Source organism: Martes martes (assembly GCF_963455335.1).
Source record: "Martes martes genome assembly, chromosome: 8".
Classification (NCBI taxonomy): domain Eukaryota; kingdom Metazoa; phylum Chordata; class Mammalia; order Carnivora; family Mustelidae; genus Martes; species Martes martes.
Window position 1 is genome coordinate 128,424,511 of NC_137895.1, and position 24,272 is coordinate 128,448,782.

Genomic DNA, 24,272 nt, shown 5'->3' on the forward strand with positions numbered 1-24,272 from the left:
TTGTGACTGCTCATTTTTCCCTGTGACACAGAAACTAAATGGTCCATAGCACTCAGTCCTTTAAATAATTACTCCTCCAGTTGTGGGGGTGTCTCCTTGCTGACCCTGAGCTTGGGTGTTTTCTTGGCTCTATCTTAAGCAGCCCTCCCCTAGACTGTTTCCTTAGCTCTCATTATTCATTCTATTACAGTCCCTTCTCCTTAACATCTTCTAGAAATTCCTCAAATTTTTTAGTATGGTGATGCCATTCTACCTTGCTTTCCAGACTGTTACATAGCCATTTCCTTAGACTTTTAGTAGAGAGTGTATATTTACTGCCCACTATTTGGAACCAGAAGTTGTCATTTTATTTTATTTTATCATAAACCTGAGCTTAAAGGATAGATAGGATAAATATATTTATCCCTATGCCTCTTTGCCCTTGAACTTTTCCCTCCAACTCCTGGCCCCCAAAACCTGCTTTCAGTCACTATAACTATTCCTTTTCTAGAATATCATGTAAATGGGATTATACAGTATGTAGTATTTATGTTTAACTTCTCTCATTTAACCTAATATTTTTGAGATTCATCCATGTTGTTCTGTATATTACTATTTTTTCCTTTTTTAATGATAGTAGGATTCTGTGTAATGAATATGCCACAATTTGATTATTCACTTACCAGTTTTTGGTTTTATGAACAATGCTGTTGTGAACATTTAAACACATTTCTGAGTGAACATGTATTTTCTCTTTCCTTGGGTTAATACCTTAAAGTAGAATTGCTAAGTTGAGTGGTGAATGTATGTTTAATTTTATAAGGTATGGCCATATTGTTTTTCTTTTTCTTTTTTTATTATTATTATGTTCAGTTAGCCAACAAGTACATCATTAATTTTTGATGTAGTGTTTTTCAAAGAAGCTATACCATTTTGCAATTCTGCTAGCAATGTATGAGATTTCCAGTTGCTCTACAATCTCATCAACACTTGGCATTGTTGGTCTTCTTTTTTTTGAGATATAACTGACATACAGATTTATATTAGTTTCAGGTGTACAACATAATGATTCCATATTTGTTTATATTGTGACATGATCATTATAGTTCTAGTTAACATTTGTCATCACACATAGTTATAAAATTTTTTCTTCTGATGACAACTTTTACGGTGTATTCTCTTAGCAACTTTCAAATATACAATACAGTGTTACTAACTATAGTTACCATGCTGGACATTACACACCTGTGACTTATTTATCTTATAACTGGATGTTTCTGCCTTTTGACCCCCTCACCCATTTCACCTGCCTCTGGTAACCATCAGTCTGTTCTCTTGTATCTATGAGCTTGGGTTTTTGGTTGGGTTTTGTTTGTTTTTTTTTTAATTCTACATATTAGTGAGATCATACAGTATTTGTCTTTCTCTGTCTGTGCATTTTAAATTTGCCTACCTACATACAAAGCACCACTGTGTTCCGGTTACTGTGCCAGGGCCTGACTATGCTAATTTAACTCTCAAAGCAATTTGATGAATTAGGTTTTCTTATTCCCATGTTACAGATGAAAAACCTAGAGTTCAACAGGTTAAGTTGTTCAGTCATGCAGTAGTTAGGACTGAATTCAGGTTTGACTCATCCAGTGTCACATTCATACCTAATAAATTTTCTGATGATAGAAAAAGGCCCCAACATCTACCATTTGAAAGATGATCAAGGGTTATTCCAAGTTCCGTATTCACTGTTTTTATTTTCTTGATATATGAATTAAGTAGAGAATTGTCTCAGTGGTTTAGCCAAAACTGACATAGAACTCTGGAGCATTCTGTGTTTTCAAGTACATCATTTTTATTCTTTATTTGTGCTCTCTCACAGCTGTAAGAGAAAAATTTTAAATGCTATAGCTGTAGACTGAGTGTGATCCCATGTAGACTACATGGAGAAAAATAAAATTAAATTAAAAGGTTCCCATTTGCCATATATAAAAATAACACCTATAGGAAATTGTGTGTAAATAGCCTTCACAAAGAAATTGAAGAAATGCGCCTAGAGCCATTAAATATTCTCATATATCCACAGAACTGATAGGTGTCCTGCTTTGTTTCATATATGTCAGATCTTAACTAGTTTGCTGTTTGTGATGCTCTGTAGTTAGGCTAATTTCTGTCTAGTTAGCTTACTCAGGGACATAAATTTCTGTACTTTTCATGACAAACATCTCATAATTATGGCCAAATAAATTAAATTATTTTCAATGCTGACATTGTTATGGATTATATATTATAATGATGTAATTACTAATAGTAATTAATAATAAGTTAGTGATCTTTGTACCTCCTGATGAGTAGGAGAATGATTAAATTCTCCATAGAAAAAGCATTAACTTTTAAGTTTTTTTTAATGGTATAATTGTATCATTATCAATATTTAATTTGCCATTTCCTAGTTATCATCTTTAGGTGGCTGCACACTAACATTTTTGGCATTTCTATGCACTGAATTTTAACATAAACTAGTTATTTGCCACACGTGTGCCCCTGTATGATACTTATCTTTTCAGAGCTTCCATTCCTTCACGTGCAAATGGGGATAATATATTTTGCATAGAAAAAATACATCTATGTTTGTAAAATATATGTGTGTGTGTATGTGTGTGTATTTTTTTCAGAGCAGTAGAAAGGATAAGAGGAGGTGAAGCATATAAAACATACTATGGGGTGTGTAGGTGGTGCAGTCGGTTAAGAGTCCAAGTCTTGGTTTTGGCTCTGGTCAGGGTCTCAGGGTCATGAGATCAAGCCCTGCATAGTGTTCTGCACTCAGCGTGGAATCTGCTAGAGAGTCTCTCTCTCTCGCCATCTGTCCCTCCCCACTGCACACATTCTCTCCCTCTCTAGGATAAATAAATACATATTTTTTAAAAGCAAAGTATAGTGCTTGACACACAGAAGGTGCTCTGGAATTCTGTGCGTTATGACTCTTTGTCGCACTTACGTACTATTGCATAACAAACTACCTCAAACTTAGTTCTATAAAATACACAGTTTTATTTTAGTTATGAATTCTGTGGGTCAGAAATTCAGACAGGCCACAGCAGAGCTAGCTTGTCTCAGCTTCATGAGGTCCATGACCTCAACTGGTAAGACCTGAACATCTGGGGGTGACCCAAACAGCTAGTCATCTGGCGGGTTTTTCACTCACCTGCCTAGCCTGGGATTGGTGATGAGAGTCCTCCTGTGGCCCTTCCAGGTGGCTCAAGCTTCTCACAGCGTGGCACCTAGACTCCTGTATTGAACATCTAGAGGGAGTTCTGAGAGGCCCAGGGGGATGGCTTTTAAAGGCCTACCCTCCAAAGACACACAGTGTCACTTATGTTGCATTTATCAAAGTGATCATGAGCCTGCTCGGTTTCAGGGGAAGGAGACATAGATTCCACATCACAGTACAAGAAGTCTCAAAGAACTGGAGGCATGTTTAAAACCACGAAGCATCTATCATCGTTATCATCATTATACGGTGAATATGCTTTTTATATATGAGTGAAGAAGGAAAGTGCTTCACAATCCTATAGGAATTGAGTCAATATGTTTTTCAAGAGTTTACCAGATACCCAGGACAGGAACATTAACTGACCTTGATTCCCCAATACCTAACATTAAACGCTACATTCTTTTTCATTTTGTACTTCGAACAATAAAAAGATGTGATAATTTCTAATGCATTTTTTACATTGAGATAATGCAGGGTATGGGAAGTGCCTTCTTTCCTTGTGTTTGATGTAAAACACAAGCCATTTGTGTCTTGCTAAAAGTTTTGGTTTTCATAATCCCTTTACATTATTTGTTTTTGGAGTTTGCCATCTATGTATAGAGCAGTGGTTCTCAAACTTTAGTGTACAATAAAATCACAAGGATAGCTTGTTAAAAAGATTATTCATCCTCAACCCTGGAGTTACTGATTAAGTAATTTTGGAATGGGCCCCAAGAATTTGCATTTCTAAGTGTCTGGGTATGCTGCTGCTGCTGGTCTGAGGACCCACACTCTGAGAACTACTGTTGAGGAGGAAATGCTCAACCAAATCCACAGATCAGCTTTGGCCTCACTACATTATTCAAATCTATGAACCAGCCATGTGCTTTCAAGCGTCTGATAATGTTCTTGGTTAAGATATATGTACTATCTAAATGATGACAATAGGACATTTAACATGTATCAGGCATCTAGTAAAACCTTTTCACATATTAATCCTGATAAAAACCCAGTGAAATATTCCCATTTTATGCATTTGGACACTGTAGGTAGTTAAGGTTTCCCAGCCTCACACCACAGCAAGTGCAGAGCAGAACACAAGTTTTTCAGAATCAGAAGTGTGTGCTCATGCTCTTAGCTGCTGCATGTCCCTCCCTCTCAGACTGCCAAGAACAACTCCTCACCCCAAAAGTATTAATGTTCTCTCCTCTCTGATCCTGTATTATTGTATTCATGTCTCTTTATATTGTTACGTGGCATTAAATTATTTGCATGTCATCATCCTCTTTAGATTGTAAACTTCATTCGTTGGACGTATATTTGGAGTATGGATCCTGCTACTTACCGGAGGGTCTGACAGAGTTTGCATTCCGTTAATGGTTCTTGAGCTTGATGAATTCATAAGTGGAAAATCCTGATATAAAACCACAAGCTATCATTATATAAGTAAATGAGCTCATGTGAAAATAAACAATAGCTTTGTGTATATGTTAGTGTGTCCCCCATTTCTCTAGGGCTTATTAACCTAAGGGAACAATTGGGAAATATGGTTATTACAGCAACATAAGGAACAGCCCCTGCTTCAGCCACCCTAGATGGTGTCTCTGCACCCCCACCTCGTAGGCTTTTCCAAGCTCATTCCTGGAGCCTTGAGCTCGTGTGAGCCCTTGGATGTGACTGTCATGAACCAGGGAATGCAATCATTCCTGCTGTGATGCTGTCTTCACAGGCTACAAGTTCTTCCTGTGGCCACTTTGCTTTTCTCCTTCCTTAAGTGGCAGTGCTGCCTTCGTCTTTTGACCTCTGTGCAGTCAGTGTGGCCTCAGCTGTTATCCTGGGAAGTTCCAGCGTACTCCATAAAACAGAGACTTGTGTTCTTGGTCTCCATTAAGGTCTCAAAAGATGTAGTCTTTGTTTTTTCAACACTCTCCCTTTTTCAATTCATGGCCACCCCTCCCCCACCAGTTGCAACAAGAACATCCAAGGCCCTGTGTGGTTTCTCTGGTGGGAAGGGATGGGGCAAGAGTGAGGACCCTGGTCTGGAGACAGTTGACTAACAGTATTCCATGCTGTCATCACTATCCTCCTCCTCTCCAAAGCCATGATCAGAGCGTCTGACCTCAGCCTGTGTCCTTGCACACAGAACTTCCAGGCTTCCAGGAGGCCAAAAGATGGCTGTGGTTCCAACTGCTTCATAGTTTGAGGACCTCCACTTCCTGAGCTCTTCCATCCAAGCCAGGCCTCTTCTGTGTGCTTTACGTGTATTAATTAATAGAATTCTCACTTTGACCCCATGAGGTGGCTTTTTCCACCCCTTTTTCACAGATAAGAAACTAACACACTGAGAAAGTAGTAACTTGGCCTAGAGTTACAGAGCAGTAAGTAGCAGTGCTGGGCCTTGAGCCCAGGCATCCTGGTTCTAAACTCTAGTCTTGTTCCCGGGGAATGGTCTTGTCTGTCCCCTGCAGTTCAGTGGTTCCCCAGCCTGAGGCCCTAGATGGGCCCACATATCATTGAGGGGGAGATAAATGCACACAGAACAGAAGCCCACACACACACCACACCCTAGCTACTTAAGGAAGGTCATTTAGGACAAACATATTAGATATTTTTTGTTTTATTTAAGGAATGAATCATCTTAAATATGGGGGAGTCAAGATTCAGTTCCTTTCTTTAAAATAGAGTGAAAAGTATTGTCAGTAGCATCTTTGAATTAGTAGAGAGGTAATTTACTAGGAGGCTTAGGAAAAGAATTAAAACTGGGCTGTCACTGAAAAAAGTCTCAAATGTACCTCAGATTTTTCCAATGTAAATTTTTTTCCAGGGCATGTATCACCCTGATAGGTTTTGCACACACCAGCAGTCACGGAGATGGCTGCAAATAGTTCCAAACAGAAATAAATGGCACAGTGGGACACACACTGCTTGAGCTCATTAACGCAGAATTTACCACACTTGACCCTTATCATTACCAAGAGCCCCAATCTTTGGGGGTTTCTAGTGACAGGTGCAGAATATTGACCATGATACAGCAACAGAAAACTCCTCACCCCAAAGAAAGTCAAGAATTGGTTGATATTTCCAGTGTTATCCTTAAGCCATGCTGGATATAATTTTTCGGCAAATGCAAACATCTGGCTCCTAGCATCATATCTCCAAAAGAAGAGCAAACCATAAATTTCCAACAATAGACACTTGATTAGATGATGGTGCAGCACATCCACGTGAAAGATGCTGGAAGCCATGAAAGTGACTTTGGAAGAATTCTGAACAAGCACATTTAATTGCTATGGCCCCAGAAAAGTTGTCTGTGTTATCTCGGTTTTCCACTCATTTCTGAAACCCTCTGTTGGCTCCCACACTCAATGCTAGGGAGATAACTGGCGACTTACATGTATTTAAGCCAAAGGTCATTTTTCAGTTCTCATCTTGAGAACATTCAACGTGTCTGTCATCTTTCATTGATTAGTTCATTTTGGAGGTGGAAAGGTGCTGCATTGAATGTTTAGAAAGATTTTAAGACCTAAGAGCACAAAGTGATTGATAGAATTACATATCATTTCGTGTTAGTATTACAAGTAAAACTGAGTCTTCACAAATTGAGAAATCTAAAGATGTTAAGACGTGCAGAGCATGTCAGGACACCCAGTCATTCACTATCCAAGGCCATACCTCTTGTTCCTTAAAACCCTTAGAGTTCACAGTATAATTTTTAGGCTTATCAAAGAAAGCTGGCATTTTTAAAAAATTTCTTACTTAGCTAAATACAAAGATTTATTTTTCTTTATTATCTTAAGTACTATTGGAAGTTAAATAACTTCTCTTGATTTCCAGTAGAAGCTTTGGATAGGTAGGCATTTAGTACCTAAAGGCAGTCTTTAGTGATGCGTAACCTGCCATTTCAGTCTCTTTTCACTTTGAAAATTACAATCTGAAAGCTTTGGCAATGAATTGTATAAGTAGCTCGTCCCAATAATAATACGAAAATACCTAGAACTTTTTATTTATAAGTGAAAAAGTGTAAAAAATAATAGTGGATGATTGGTATACATTCTTAGGAGATAAAAATATAAAACTTTAACAGACACTACATAACCTAGCAAGTATTGTGTTTAAGATTTAAGGTAGCTACATCACGAAGTAATCCACACTACAGAGTTCTGTTTCTCTGTGTGTGTTTGAATGTGTGTCATCTCTAGGCAGATGCATTGTGTGAGTCCGAGTGTATTTTCCACCCACGTTTCTGTGTGATTTGGGGCCCATGACTCAAACTCCCGAGCACATGCTCCTCATCTGTGCAAATGGGAGAAATATTTATCCCCACATGGTTTTTGTGGAAAATAGATGACACAACAACATATCAGCAGTTCACAAGATAAGATTTTTTTTCTTTTACACTGTCTTTGTCAGCCTCTACTTTTTATTCTCCTCTGTTCCTCTTTCTTGTTTTGTTTTGCTTTGCCTTGCTTTTTTAAACTCAGGTCTGTCTAACTTTAAAGATTGGTTCTCTTAGTTTCAAAACTTCAGCAACAGCAAAAAAAAGCAAGAATTGTGCAACAAACATCAATATTCCCTTCACTCATATTCACTAATTACCTACATTTTATTGTATTTGTTCTATTTTTTCACTGTTTGTCTCTTAAGAACAAAGACCTCTTACACAATTATGATACAATTATCACACTCAGGGAACTTAATTGATTTAATGCATTTTCTGTTATATAGTCTCTATTCAAACTTTCCAAATTATTCCTATATCTTTTTTTTTAAGATTTTATTTATTTATTTGACAGAGAGAGAGAGGTCACAAGCAGGCAGAGAGGGAGGCAGAGAGAGAGAGGGAAGCAGGCCCCCCACCTAGCAGAGAGCCCGATGCGGGGCTCGATCCCAGTATCCTGAGACCATGACCTGAGCTGAAGGCAGAGGCTTCAATCCACTGAGTCACCCAGGCGCCCCAGCCTGTATCTTTTTTTATCTAAAGAGTCCAAACCAGTCACTTTGTTGTTTTGCAGAATGTCCCTCAATTTGGATTTGTCTGATTCATTCCTCTTGGCTAGACTCAGGCTAAACATTTTGGCGGCAGCATTATGGTGACACCATGTCCTCAGTGCATCACTTCAGGGACAATGGTGTCAGCTTGTCCCATCAGTGATGATCCTAAGTTTGATCATTTGGTTAAAGTTGGGTCCACCAGATGTCTACATTTAGAAAGAGCTAAGTAACATTTATGTTACTTACTGTGTTGCTTTTAAGTTAAATATTTTGGGATCTTATTCAGCCGTCTCACCTACCCTGGAGCTTGACTTAGCAGAGTAGGGAGTTACTCTGAGTCAATATCATTCCCTAACCATCTTTCATCCATTCGTGCCAACATCCACCAATTATTCTTGCCTCCACTAAGGTGGTTGTAGAATCATTTTCCTTTTTTTAATCTGTCTTCCTTTAGCTTCATTTCTTCTCTACTGTTGTCCCTTAAAACATTCATTTATTCAGCAGATACCATTGAAGGTCTTCCCTGACCAAAGCAGGCACTAGAAATGTAAAGGTGAATGCCGCCCTCACGAAGCCTAAAGGAATATATTACATTTTATCCTTTAAAAACTTATTATTCATCCACTCACTGAACAAATATTCGCTATCATGTATCTGCATTGCCCTGCTTGTTGGGATCTAGCAGTGAGCAAAAAGCAATCAATTCCTGACTTCACATAGCTTACATTCTAGTTGGTAAGTGGAGAGAGGATAGAAGCAGGGAAAGTGGGAGTTGTGGGGAAGAGCTGATTTTGAAATAGGTCAGGGAAGGCCTCCGTAATGAGGGAATATGCAAGGAAAGAAATAACAGCAGGGGAGAACAAGCCACTTAAGTGGGGAACAGGTGTTCCAGACAGAGAAAAGCATGAGCAAATGCATGCTTATGGTGTTCAAGGAACAGCTGTAGGCTGGTGTGAGCAAAGAGTTAAAGGAGATAAAACCAGAGAGGCAGGGGCGGAGCCGTGCTGAGTACTAGTTCAATGTGTGAAATAAACGAGAAGTTTGGGTTGGAGATACACTTTGGGAACTGGCAGCATGCATACAGTATTTAAAGCCTAAGGCAGCATGATGTGTGCTAGGGAATGGATGTAGATAGAGGCCAGGAGACAAACTAGATCAGGGAGAGAAGTAGAATCAATGGAGGAGACTCAAATGAGAGGCCAGTGAGATAGGCAGGGATGGTTCCAGGATATCTGGGGCCTAAATATTGTACAACTCAGGGAAACTCTCTAAAAATAGAATACAAGGGCACCTGGGTGGCCCAGTTGGTTGAGTGACAGCCTTCAGCTCAGGTCATAATCCTGGAGTCCTAGGATCGAGTCCCACATCAGACTCCCTGCCCAGTAGAGGCTCTGCTTCTCCCTCTGACCTTGCCCCTCTCATGCTCACTCACTCTCATTCTCTCTCTCTCTCAAATAAATAAATAAAATCTTTTTAAAAAACAGAATAAAAAATTATGAATAAAAAGTTAGGAATGGGCGCCTGGGTGGCTCAGTCTGTTGAGTGTCTGCCTTCGGCTCAGGTCATGATCCCAGAGTCCTAGGATTGAGCCCCACATCAGGCTCCCTGCTCGGTGGGAGGTCTGCTTCTCTGTCTCCCACTTCCCCTGCTTGTGTTCCCTCTCTCGCTGTGTCTCTCTCTCTCAAATAAATAAATTTTTTAAAAAAATCTTTTAAAAGAAAGGAACAGAAGAAAATATTTAGAGAAAGGAAATCTCAGCAGATTACCAATTTTTTTTAAAAGCACGTATCAAACATCACAAAATACAAAAAATAACATTTATTTTCATTATTCCTATTACTTGCCTGGTACAATTTTTTCCTACATTTTGGCTGCATATTCTTCGACCACCTTTCTCTATGAGGGTGAATTTGAAATACAATTTTCTATAGAGATAATAGATAATTTAGTCTTTCCTCCAGCATGGTAGCTCAAAAGTAATTTTATTATTGATAATTTTTAGAAAAAGTTTATTCAGTCTCAGAGCTCTCTGTGGTAAGACCTCATCTGTAACTTCCTCTGTGGTTTCTTCCTCTGGCAGTGTGTCTTGCCCAGGAGAAAGACCTCAGAGAACTGAGGTGTTTTCTCTCACTAGTTGTGGTGTGGGACCCCATGGCTCCCAATGGCCCAGGAAGCAGCTGGTCCCACTCAGCCAGGACCAAATGGCCATCAGTTCTTGCTACCTCCAAACTGCTAGGCTGGTCCTGGGGACAATGTAAGGTGGCCATGAAGGTGACCCCGTGCAAGGAGCAGAGAAGAACAGTGTCTCCTTCAGATCTTCTTCTTGGAATAGAAGGTAGATTCCATAGTCCCTGAGATCTATTATGGATCCAACTCTTGCTAGAGTCCAGGTGAAGTGGAGGTAGTGCTGGCAGCCCACTGGCCCCACTCTAAGCCCTGGAACCACTACCAGGATCATTTTCCAATATGAGAACTATGTTCCATACTGCTGCTGGGGTGCTAGAAGAGAAATGCGGTCCTAGAAAGGACTACAAATGAGGAGCCCTGAAGCTTAGGCTTTTTTTGCTTCAAGTGAATTAGCCTCTATTAGGAGGCAAAAGCAGGAAGGAAAGCTTTTATGGAAGCCAGGTGAAAAAAGTATTTCCAAGAGAGTGATCTATGAATGGTGATAAATGTTGTTCAAGATGCTAAGAATCAATCATTGGATTTGGCGACATGAAAGTCATTGTTAATGTTGACACACAGTTGGGTGACATGCAGGAACTAAAGTCCAACTGGGGAATGTCCTGGTCAGGGTTGGGCTGCTATAACAAAAACATGAACTGGGTGGCTCACACAACAAACATTTATTTCTCACAGTTCTGAAAACTGGGTAGTCCAAGATAAAGGCACCAGCAGATCTGGTGTCTGGGGAGAATCCTCTTCGTGATTTGCTCATGGCCATCCTCTTGTATCCTCACATGGCAGAGGGCAGAGAGAGGGAACAATCTCTCTTGTATCTTTTCTTATAAGGGCGCTGATCCCAACATGAGGGCTCCACCATCATGACCTTATTACCTCCCAAAATCCCCACCTCCAAAGACCCTCACACTGGGGATTAGATTTCAACACATAAACTTTGAGGGGACACAGATATTCAGCCATGGCAAGATAGATTGAGGAGAAAATAGAGATGAGTAAGAGGTGGTGATTATAGATAAATGTTCACAGGAGTTTTCTGTATGAAAATTAATATCCATAGTTTTAATTTATAAGTGAGTGAACAATATATTTCCTGTTTTCTGTTTTTGTCTCTTAAATAAAAACCTTAAACTATGTTGTCACTTTAGTTCGATGTTATGGTGGATCCCAAACACAAAAGCAGCTCCCCATTCCTCATATGGATGCTCAAAATAGACTTAAAAGGCAACTTGAGAAAATCTCGAGATTTTAAAATTCACTTTTCAGCCTATGTATATCCAAGTGAAAGTAGTCTACAGCTTGTCTCCCCGAGATACAGAAAAGCCATCTAGACGGATGGAAGTGAGAATGTTGAGTTCATATGAGTTTGTTTCCCTGTGTAAACATGCTGTTTACTTCTTAGTCTTGTTGAACATTTTGGGTCTCTCAGCCAATCTCACTTTTCACCTACCCCAGGACTTGACCCAGCACAATGCTGCACTCTGCCCTCCTCCACCCTGCATTCACTCAAAAACAAAGCTGTCTGGAAGTAAATACATTTAAAAATCATACCTTAAAAAAATATGGTAGCCCATCTCATGTTCTATATATGTGTCTGACTCTACACTGTGACAAATTCTAAGGCTTTTGAAATCACCTCCTTAGTAGTTTTTAAATTGTGAAATAAACCATGTCATTTCATGATTCCTTTTTCAGGTACAGATTTTTTTTTTCCATCTAACTCTTGCCATCACAATATTGCTTACCGTAGAATGCTGTTGTCTTGACGGTTCCTTTTCTGTAACCAAACATATGCATATCCCCAACATCCACATGAATTTCCTTTGTGATTGTTATGTTTGGTCTGTGTTGTCCATGTGATCATAGTGATTATCCTACTAACTTAATAACTGTTAGTTTATTTCTCAAAATTTTCACTTATCTCAGGTGTACTATAAAAAGTCTGTTAAGTTGGCGCAAGAGATTTCATCTTATTTCTTGAGTATTATTTGATTTATGTGTAAGTTTAGAGATGTTTCTGTTTCCTGTTTTATGTTACACAGAAGAAGCTTTAGTTTCTCCTTACCCCCAAACACTGCAAGAACTTTAACCACGTGCTGTGTTGTTCTGTGAACCACTTCCTCTTGATAAGTGCTTTCATTGCATTTTGGAAAAAAAAGAAAAAACTACAGTGAAAGAATCAGGTAGAATTCAATATTGTCAATTATTTTCCGATCATTCTGTATACTAGCTACATCACAGTTCCCACTAGCATTTGATCTTCTGGATTCCACACTCCATATCCCATACTAAGTGTGATCCCTGTAATGAACAGATTTGTTTTTTTAATTTTCTCTTCTTTGGTTTCTGTAGTTGTAATGTGTGGGCTGTTTTTTTTTTTTTTATCTTGAAAAAAAAATGAACACTGTCTGCTATTTTTTTAATTTAAAAATAATGAAGATGCCAAAGCAAATTCAGAGCCTCAAATTTTTCAACCTTTTTTCTTATGAATTCTGCTTATACTTGGGCTCAGGCAATCTAGCTATAGACTGAAAGTGTGGCTTATCTGCACTAAGAATACAGATAGAATACAGCTCAAAAGTTACAGTTTCAATGCAAAGATCCAAACATTTTTTTTTTACTCTCTTCAAAATAAAGACAGACAGTGTGTATATAAAGTCTAGGTATTTAATCCTCGACACATTGAAGAAGAGAAATACAGTTATGGGAACCTCTTCCAGGGGTTTGTTAACAGTGTCTGGGATCCATAAATATTTGTTGACTGACTTAAGTTGTGTAGCCTTAGGCAAGTTACTTAACTTCTAGGTGCCTTAGTTTCCTCATCTGTGAACTGGGGAAAATAAAAGTGTCCATCAAGGGTGGTTGTGAGGGGGGAGCTCATCAGCCAGGACATGGCACAGAGTGAGAACACCTAACAGTGTGTTGATAGTTATTTTGATTATTATCAGGCAGGTGATGAAAGGGGAGATTCCTTTCTCTCTCAACCCACAGCCATGCACAGAACAGAAAGAGAAGTCACATCTGTTTTGGTGGAATTTTGAAGACCAGTTCTAACTTGTCTGAACTTAACTGACTGATTCATTTTAGTGATCAGGAAGTCCTTTTTTTACACATCCCTTGTTACTTTATTGTTTTAATTTTACTAAAAGATATTCTTTCATTCTGTTATTGGTACCAGTACCTAATTCATGTAAAGATTATGCACAACTAAGAGCCCAGATGAAAAGATGAGCCTTCCAAAACAGTCAAATTAGACCATCCACAAATGTTTACCTTAATCTGGTGCTCCAGGAAAGCAGGCACTTAACAAAAGCTCCTTATAAACATGTTTATAACACAAGATTCTTCACTGTACTGGTGTTGACTGCCATGTCTAGGTCATAGGGGGTAAGTTAATAGAGAGTTTCTATGTGGCCTGAGCCTGCACTTCAGTTCACTTCTTCCCATTAATCTGGGAGGTCATTTAGTCTCTCTGGGCTTCCAACAAAGCATTTTTAAACACAAAGATGAACGAGATCTGATCCTTACTTAATAACAGCTCCCAGTCTGGAAAGAGGTTTAAACACAGTAACAAAAAAGAGCGTGATTCACTACGGCAAATGCTATTACTAGTGCTCATGCCAAGGACCATATGCTATTTTATTTAAATGTCACAACAATTCTATGAATTATATATTACTCCTCTCATTTTACAGACAAGGAAACAAATCTAAGGAGGTGAAATACCTTATCAGGTTTGTTCCTGGGACAGGAATTTGTTGATACAGTTACCAAGGACAATGGACAGCAAATCTTTCTACAGGCTATGAAGATGCCATTGAAGTGTTGACAAGAGAGCTGGATTTTGAATAATTAATAGGATTTTATGAAGGATAGGTAGATAGGGAAGCATATTACAAAGACATAGAGAATTTTTTAAAGCGTCTTCAGACAATGTCAAAGGCTAGTATTACCAAGGACAGGCTGAGACCTGAACTCTTTACACTTCACCATGATCACAACATGTTTTTAAGCAAGAGAGTGACAGATTCAGATTTGTATTTCAAATTCACTGTGCTGGTGGTGAGGCTTATGGGGGGATCCAGGAAACTGGGCATTGGATGAGCTGATGAGGGGCAGAACCTTAGCTTAACAGTGAGGTTGAAGGAAAGGAGAGTGCTCCACAGGAAAAACTAACAGGATTTTTTGGACTGTTAGATGAAGAATGGGAGGAGTCAGGGACTAGGCCAAGGTTTCTAAATCAGACGAATAAGTGAATGAATAATGACCATTAACCGAGTTAGGGCCCATGGGAGAAGAATGCACCAGAGGGACAATAATAATAGAAGGGCTCATAGCAGACTGTTTTTAGGCAAGCTACTCGGACAGATAAAATAAAGTCCTGATCTAGGTCCAAAATTATGGCTGAAATTGCTAATCCATTGTGTGGATAGATTTTTTAAAAAAGATTTTATGTATTTATTTGATAGAGATCACAAGTAGGCAGGGTAGCAGGCAGGGGGGGGTGGGTAAGCAGGCTCCCTGCTGAGCAGAGCCCCCGATGTGGGGCTCGATCCCAGGACCCTGAGATCATGACCCGAGCCAAAGGCAGAGGCTTAACCTACTGAGCCACCCAGGTGCCCCGTGTGGATAGATTTTTAAAATATGTATATTTGAATTTTATCTATGAAATTTATATACATGGAGAAAAGAAATTACTTGAGGGTAAAAACTGAGGCTTAGAAATTTGAGCCTTAAGGAAGCACCGAGCATTATGGCAAATTTCCGTTGTCATTCAGACAGTCTTTCTAAGGCAGAATTTCAGTCTGGATATGCAGCCTCAACCACCCACCCCTCTCCTAGCTACTCCCTCCCCTCCAGGAAAAAAAAAAAAAAATCTGTCTGGTAAAGTATTAGTCCGTTTTGTTTTGTTTTTTTTTTTAATCAACAGTTTTTTGTCCTTCCCAAGACCCCAAAGGAACTCAAAGATTACGTACTCACAGGAAGATGTTAATCCCACCCGATCATGAGGCGGACACTGCTTGTTTTGCAATCCGTTGCTTGACTGAGGTAGCCCCACCCTCGCTCTTTGGGTGCTAATCCAAGTTACATTTTAGCTCTCAGGGCTGGGTGTTCTCTTCTCTCTCTGGCTCTCTCTTTTTAATCTTGACTTTGACATTTGGAGGATGCCACGTATACAAGTAGACACAACCCTGTTTTTCCATGCGTGGACGTATGTGTATGTGTATATGTGTATTTGTGTACACTGTATGTATCTTGTTCTGTCCATCCCCAAAATAAGGTTTTCTTGTAGGGAGGATGAATGTGTGAGATTGCATTTACAGATTAATCTAAATTTACGTTAATAAAGGCGCTTAACTCAAATGTCTTCCTGATTTCACCAAGGTTGCAATTCTTTTAAACCACGATTCATTCAACAACAGGCGTACTTATGCCTGTAGGGACACAGCACCATCTTGATGTTGTCCACTCCTTTTGATAATCCAGTACCAACAGACTCCTGGAAAAGGGAATGAAAGGGCAGGGGGCAAGATTTTACCAGATGAACACTGGAAGAGTTTCAGCAGAGGTCATGAGAATGCTGTTGGTTTTGAGTTATTTGCATCTTAGGTGTGTGATTCACTCTGGCACATCCCTCGCCCACTGTGTATCAGCGGTGTGTGCAGGCTGAGAAACTGAGGTCTTTGCGCTCAACAGGTTTTCTGACTCATCCGTATCATATTTCTTTTCATGAAATTCTTCATCATTTTAGTGTTTTTCTGAATTTAATGATTTAAGAAAAAGCTTTAATGGCTTTTAATGGCAGGGTTCTTGTTATTAACATCATCTTTGGTTTCTATGAGTTTTTTTGGAACACCAGCCAGCACTTTTGAGGTCGGCAAATAAACTTATTTTTTTCACTCTGAATAGATTCCTTTTCTCTTATGAAAAAATTAAAATGTGTTAGCACTAAGATTCTTTTTTAATTTGAAATACAATTTACATATCATGTTAGTTTCAGGTGTAAAAGATAGTGATTTGACAATTATATACTTTATGAAACGTTCACCATGATACACTTACTCTTAACTTTCCCTGTTAATCATAATTCATCCAAAGGATTTTTTTTTGTCACATCGTACTGCATAATATTCTAATGAAAATAAACTCATATAAGTATTTCTGAAATTTTATTGTTTATCCTGCTAGTTTACTTTTATTAAATAATAAATGAATCATCCATGTTGAGATTTTGAATACCAGATGAATTGTTGGAGGGGACAGCGTGTGAAACCATGAGTATTTTGTTGACTTAAATACTTTCTTTTCTCTATTTTGTAGGTAATTTAAAGAAGGGAGGGCATGACTCAGGTGCTTTGTAAGCAACTGAGAGGGAATAAAACCACATTTAAGTGGCTTCCCTCCCCAACCAGAGGCAGGACCTGTCTGCAGCAGCCTTTCCTTCCCTGACTGTAATAAACACTAAGCCCGGCAACCTACACAAAAATAGGATCTTCCTTCTTTGTTATTCCATCTTTGCTCGCTGATGCTATGTTTGCGTCCTCCTGACTCAAACTTTCACCAAAGACACCTGCAGTGTCTGCCTTACTTGTCACGCACCTGAGTGCTCACCTCCTTATGTCCCATGGTCTGACCCTGAGCATTCATTGAATGGCTTCCTTAGATTCAAGTACATGCTTCCCTGGTCACGTGCATGTTTACCTGGTTCTTTCTGATGTGTCTGCTAGTTAGGATGTGCTTGTACCATGGTCTCATTGTCCTCTCTTATTTTAACTGAAGTCCCCTCCCTGTCCTTTCTAATCAATCTAGTTTTGTAGGTTTTCACTTTGTCCACTCGGCCCTGCAGAGACTGGTCTAGTCTGAGAAAATAGAGTCCAAGTGTTGCTCTGAGACAGTTTTATGGTTTGGTTCAGTCTTGGACCAAGCAAATTGGAGAGAAGGTAGGCATGGAATTTCAGGCTGAAGTGAACTTTTCTCTCCAAAGCCTTCTCTTTTCAACTTACTTGCCCATGGACAGGGCTCATGGGGAAAATAAAGAGGTGGGACATTTATCCAGGACCAGGTTTTTATTAGACTGTTTATATGTTGTTTTTTTTTCCCTTTTTCAGATGGGTGAGTCAAACGAAGATATAGACCAAATGTTCAGCAATTTGCTGGGAGAGATGGATCTTCTAACCCAGGTAAAGACCCCTTTTTAACTTTCAAATTAGTAAAAGACAGGTTTACAGAATTTGACTTTAACATGACAAGAGAGCTATCTTAAAAAAAAACAAAACAAAAACTGGAGAATGACAATATTGTATCTTCCTGATATAACTGTAAGAGTGATAGAGAAAGAAACAAAGCTGTTTTCCTGATTGTACTCAAGGGGGTCAGTTAATTGACTGCATTGACATACATTCTGTTATTGCAGTTCCTGTGCTTATCATGTTCAGATATTTAGCCAATGGACAAATTTTCCCCAACCAAACCCACACAACCACCACTACTAAACAATTTTTCCTGCTGTTACTTTTATATAAAGACTAGCCAAGGAGCACCCGAGTGGCTCAGTAGTTAAGCATCTGCCTTCGGCTCAGGTCAGGATCCCAGCATACTGGGATCAAGCCCCGTATCAGGCTCCCTGCTCAGTGGGAAGCCTGCTTCTCCTTCTCCCACTCCCCCTGCTTGTATTCCCTCTCTTGCTATGTCTCTCTCTGTCAAATAAATAAATAAAATCTTTAAAAAAAAAAAAAAGACTAGCCAAGAAAATCACACTTTCGTAAAAAGTACCACTCTTTGAGGAAATGCTACATTTTATTTTTTTTTAAGATTTTATTTATTTATTTGACAGACAGAGATCACAAGTAGGCAGAGAGGCAGGCAGAGAGGGAGAGAGGAGGAAGCAGGCTCCCCACTGAGCAGAGAGCCCGATGCGGGGCTCGATCCCAGGACCCTGAGATCATGACCTGAGCTGAAGGCAGCGGCTTTAACCCACTGAGCAACCCAGGCACCCCGAAATGCTACATTCTAAAGGATAAGTGGGAGTTATTGTGACTTCTGATTAGTGTGTAAAAACTTAGTCCTCTCAGAGTGGCATGAAGAGCACTCAGATAAGCATCACATCTAGGAAAAAGCCCCCGGCACCAGGACTAGATTAACTCAGAAAACCCCATTGTTGGGCCGATTGGAGCCCCAGGACTGCTGACCTGAGGACCACTGATCCAGATTACAAAGTTAGGTGAACATTAGTGTGTCTTGTAGTGTTCTCATAAATGCTTCTTTGATTCAGAGCATAGTCAGCTCATAACTTTCTGTATAATATAATAAAATAAGAATAATCTGATATTCTTAAATAAGACAAGGATCTTAAAAGTTTCCTATAAAATAATTGAAGAATAGTCTATGTTTTTTAAAAAAATATTTATTTCAGGAAAAATAAATCAATTTTAGTTAGCATCTGCTTTATAGTTCATGTAAAATTCAAGAAAGTTTAGACTCTGTGAAGGAAGAAACAAAAAATGAGACAGTAGGCTTAGATGAAAGGGCTGCTGATTAACAGTGAGTGTTGGGATGGTCACCACATTCCTGCAGAGGAGGGGACTTCTTATGCCGCCCATGAGAGGGAAGGGTTTGGGTGAACATCTGTGGTCTCCATCCATTCACTCACTTCTACTCCGGTTGGGAGAGTGACTGTTCTTTTTCTTTTTTTTTTTTTTTTAAGATTTGTTTATTTGAGAGAGAGAGAAAGAGAATGGAGAAGAGGCAGAGGGAGAGGTAGAGAGAGAGAAACCCAAGCAGACTCGATGCTGAGTGCAGAGCCCAACACGGGGCTCCTTCCCACGACCCTGAGATCAGACTTGAACTAAAACCAAGAGTCAGGCGATTAATCCGCTGAGCCACTCCGGAGCTCCCTGTGACTGTTCTGATTGGTCGTGGTCTGAGGTTTTTCATAGTTCCACCACTGAGTGTTGTTACTCTAACTCAAGAGTGGGAAGGGGGCCCCTCATTGTGTCTTGGACCCCTGCCTCCCCTCAAGACCCTAATGCTGTTTGCTCTTTCTCTATTGTGCTCAAATGGATATAGTCACAGGGCTTCCTCGGCTGATGCACTTCTCCCAACAGATAGGCCTCAAGATTTCATGGTAAAGAAGAGACCCCACTTTGACCTTGAGTCTAAAATCTAGCTTCAATCCAGCCATTATCAAGTGCCCTTTGAGATTATTGAGTGTTTTCTGAGCCATTAGAAAAGCTGTATTTTTATCCTCACTTGTGAATTTTGTGCAATAGTCTTTCTTTGAAGCTGCAGTGTGGTTGAAATGGTTGGATTGAACATAGGCTTCCTGATTTCCCAAAAGAAGCAAAATTAAAGGAAACTAGAATATAATAATGACTTTAACTTTTTTAATTTGAATAATTTGATGTAATTATTATATGTCATATAATATGTATTAATATATTAATATGTTATTATATAAAACATAACATTAATTAAATTAAAAATAATTTGAATAATTTCAAGCTTAGAGAAAAGTTGAAAGAATAATGCAATAAACTCCCATTTTCTTTTCCCCCAGATTTCTCATTAATTAATGTGTTATTCCATTTGGTTTATCATTCCCCATGTCCATCTCTTTGTCTCTCTCTCTCCATATGTGTGCGCGCGCGTGTGTGTGTGTCTGTGCATGTGTATGTATATATGTGTACACATACATGTATGTCATGGATATAGAAATTGTTTATGTGTGTATGTATGTATATCTGTGCATGGGGAGACATAAAGTCCAGAAATCAATACATATATTAACTGGATTTTTTGTGTGGAAGGGGAGCCATGCCATTTCCACTATTTATATGAGAAAGATTTAAATAGACAAATATCCATGAAAATATAAAACAGAAGAGGTAATGCTACATTTAGAAAGATTCATGAAGCAGAACTAGATTCAAATATATACAAGAATTTAAAATATGATAAAAGTGGCATTTTAAATAAGTAGAAAAAAGGAGAATTATTTAATAAATTGTGAGTCAAAGATCTAAATATATGAAATATATATAGAAGGAAACATGAGAAAAATGTTTATCCAGTACTAAGATGTGGTACCCTTCCTAAGGAAAATAGGACACTCAAAAGCCATGAAAGAAGGAAATATTTAAAAATAAAAATTTTAAGTATCTAACATGGCAAAAACAAATAATTAAACTGTGAATTCATATTGATACCAAGAATAACAAATAACAAGAATAACAAAAAATAACAAAAACAAAATTACTTTATCAGTCATCATTGGAAATTGACAGAACATTAACTTATCACTCTGAAAATTGATAAAGAACCAAGCTTTTATAAAACTCAGTCTTTCTATTGTCCCAGTCAAACTATATTTCAGACTAAACAAATGATTGATGAAAGTTCTTTTTTTTTTAAGATTTTATTTTTAAATAATCTCCACACCCGGGCGCCTGGGTGGCTCAGTGGGTTAAGCCTCTGCCTTCGGCTAAGGTCATGATCTCAGGGTCCTGGGATCGAGCCCCATATCGGGCTCTCTGCTCGGCAGGGAGCCTGCCTCCCCCTCTCTCTCTGCCTGCCTCTCTGCCTACTTGTGATCTCTGTCTGTCAAATAAATAAATAAAATCTTAAAAAAAAAAAAAGAATACCTGACTTCAGCTCAGGTCATGATCCCAGGGTCCTGGGATCGAGCCCCTCATCTGGCTCTCTGCTCAGCAGGGAGCCTGCTTCCCTCTCTCTCTCTGCCTGTCTCTATGCCTGCTTATGATCTCTGTCAAATAAATAAATAAAATCTTAAAAAAAAAAAATCTCCACACCCAATATGAGGCTCAAATCCACAAGCCTGAGATGAAGAGTCACACACCCTAAGGACTGAACCAGCCAGATGCCCCAAGAAAGTTCTTCTTTATTATAGAATTCCAATTAAATATATAAAAGGAGTGAAGAATTAGAAAATCACCATTATAAAACTTCTGATGAAATAATTTTCCGAAGTTAGTGTATACAGAGCAGTGTTCTCAATCTTTAGTCATACACATATTACCTTCATGATTTTTGCTATGTTGCAACCCGTCTGTCCTATTATTTTTCTTAATATTTGTCTTTAATTGATTTTTAAAATTATACTTGATCTCAAGTAGGTGAGATGTTATGACTTAATTTTTTCATAAACATCCAAAGAGGTACATGATAATTTAAATTTTAATTGTTTGTGTTTTTGTATATCACCTTAAAGCACCAGACACATGGAGAGTATGCTACATTCTTTACTTCATGCTGGGCTTTGAATGACTTTCCTATGATGAAGGGAGCTCCTTCTGGAAATCAGTCTCCTCTTTTCTCTCTTTCTGTATTTTATTGGAAGTCTGTCTTATCAAACATCTATGTATTAATATTTTGTTAGAGAACTACTTCTAATTTCTTTGAATACCATAGTAAATTATATCCTGAACAAAGATTAATTGTGCCCTAATTGTGATGTTAGACTCCTTAGTCATAGCAAACAAACTCACTAATGAATTTCTTTGTACTTTCACTAAATTTTTTGTTCTGGGATTTGCCCCTTAGTTCATCTGTCAGCCTCCCCTCTTCACAATTTTGCTGATTCTGTTTTTCAGATTGAATTCTGGAATGGCAGTCACTTTTCCCTACCTTTTATCTTTGATTCTCATTTGCTTAGATTGTTTTAACTTCTTGATTAGTGGTCTTTTTTTTGTTTCTACTTGTAAATGAGCGTATCCCATTACTTTATTCTCAAACATATAATGATTCTCTTCCTTCAAAAATTTAAGACATGAACAAGGATATTATTTACCAAATCAAGTTAACATGAAAGGATGCACTCACTGTCATGAAACTGTTCATGTTTCAGAGTGGGGAAAGCACATCTCAAACTATAGACATAAAAGTATTTTTGAAAATTTAATAATATAGCTTTTAAATCATACAGGAAGGCACTTTTTCAATTAAAAACCATTATTTACACAATTAATAACTTATTTTGTCTTAATTTCTTTTTAACAAGGGTTTTATTAAATAAGAGTGTAACATTTTACTATCTAATGGCAGATTCATCCTGAAACAGCTTTTATCTTCCAAGTAACTAGACATTCCTTTTCTTTGATGTCATTACTAAAGTCCTTCTAGAATTGCATACAGTGTATATGTCACAAAGGCACCACTATAGGAGATTTCTTTTTGTTATTTATAAAAATGAACTATCTCATGCTCGTTATTCTCAGTTGACCTGGTTTGTTTCAGGATGCACCTTGTAGAACAATTTTAAGTTGCAGTTTTCTGTTGGTGAGAAAAAAACATAAAACATTTTCATGTAAGAGTACAGTTTTTAAAGAACTTATTCAGAAAGAAAATGTGTAAATAATAAATGATTTTTGTCTTAACAATTAAAATATACTCCAGACGTGTTCGTATGGTGAATAACTTTGGGGGCGGGGATCTATTTTCACAGAGCTTAGGAGTTGACACTCTTCCTCCTCCTGACCCCAAACCGCCCAGGGCTGAATTTAACTACAGTGTGGGTTTTAAAGATTTAAATGGTAAGCATAATAATTTCTTTTTTCTTAAGTAATTTGAGATCATAATGATAACTAAAATCTGTACAAAACTATGATTTAAAACAAAAATGTAGGGAACCTGGATGTTTAAGAGTCCTGGATTTCAGACTGTGTTTTATGGTGTCTGGATTAAATTGGGGCCCAAGAAGATATTTTTGCCTACAATGAAAGGGAATACTATCCTGCATTTATGTAAAGTATCAAAACTATTTGATAATAGGATAATAGTAAACTATTTGATAATAGGATAATAGGATAATAGTAACGGGAGTTTCTCCTCATTACTAAGCCCTTAGAGTAATAAGGTATAGTAGTGTAACTATTAATAAGGAAATGTCCCTTCAAGGGTAATAATGAATTATCCATTTCAAAATGATTGCTTAATATGTGAACGGATGCTTCAAAATATGTTTCAATTGATATATAATTAATATATAATATATTTGCTCTGACATTTTTTCTATCCTCCCTGGGATGGTCACATTATTTTATTAACAAAATCTCTCTTCTTATTTAGTGTGGAGACATTAGCTCATGTGCTACTCAAATTGCAATGAATCTTGAAGTAATTGCTTCCAAGTTAATGAGAATTCACTGCAACTCTTGAGAGATTTCCAAAGATTTTGCAATGCCCACCAAAAAATGAAAAACAGAATAATAGAGAAGCCCAGAAATCCCAAGTTCCAAGTTTTATTTCTGTCACTCACTGGGTTTCATTGCTTCTGTTATTTTCAATAATATTTTTATAAACCCTTAGGTGCCATTGCCTGTATCTGGATAAATTATAATACATCTTTTCTGACTTCTTTTTTCACCTTCTTTTCTGTTTGCCATAAAAATTTACTGTTCCTGTCAATCATTTCCATCATGAATGATGGTAACACTCATGACATTTCAAAAAAAGCAATACACTTTGGTACAGTGTATGACATTAATAAATAATGTATACTCGTACATGTAAACAATGCAGATTTGCCTTATCACACTCACAATGGCTGAGCTTTAATCAATTCAATTAAAATTAAGAATACTACAATGACAGGCAACTAATCCTTTCTAAGCACTCAGTACTTAATTTCCAAAAATTACTGAAAATGACAGAAACAAAGAAACCCAGCAGTATATAAACATAGTAATGTTAAAGTACAGTAGCAAAAAGCTCATGTCCTTAAGGAGATAAGACATATACCTGTGGCACAATTTGGGTCTAGGACAAAACCATTAAAAAGTACTGATATGTACTGAAAATTAAATGTGTTGGTAATTAGAAAAGAAATAAGTGTTTTACTCTCTTTGCTTAAAATACTGCT

The 24,272-nt window shown here is 38.0% G+C and overlaps 1 protein-coding gene across 1 annotated transcript in view; it reads left to right on the forward strand.

The window, feature by feature from the left end:
- APBB1IP (amyloid beta precursor protein binding family B member 1 interacting protein) overlaps nt 1-24,272 on the forward strand; it is a 108,882-nt gene that overhangs the window by 25,329 nt on the left and 59,281 nt on the right. Inside the window, exons 2-3 of the mRNA XM_080812134.1 lie at nt 17,506-17,577; nt 22,857-22,944. Coding sequence (XP_080668260.1) covers nt 17,506-17,577; nt 22,857-22,944 — 160 coding nt within the window. The remainder of the gene's footprint in view (nt 1-17,505; nt 17,578-22,856; nt 22,945-24,272) is intronic.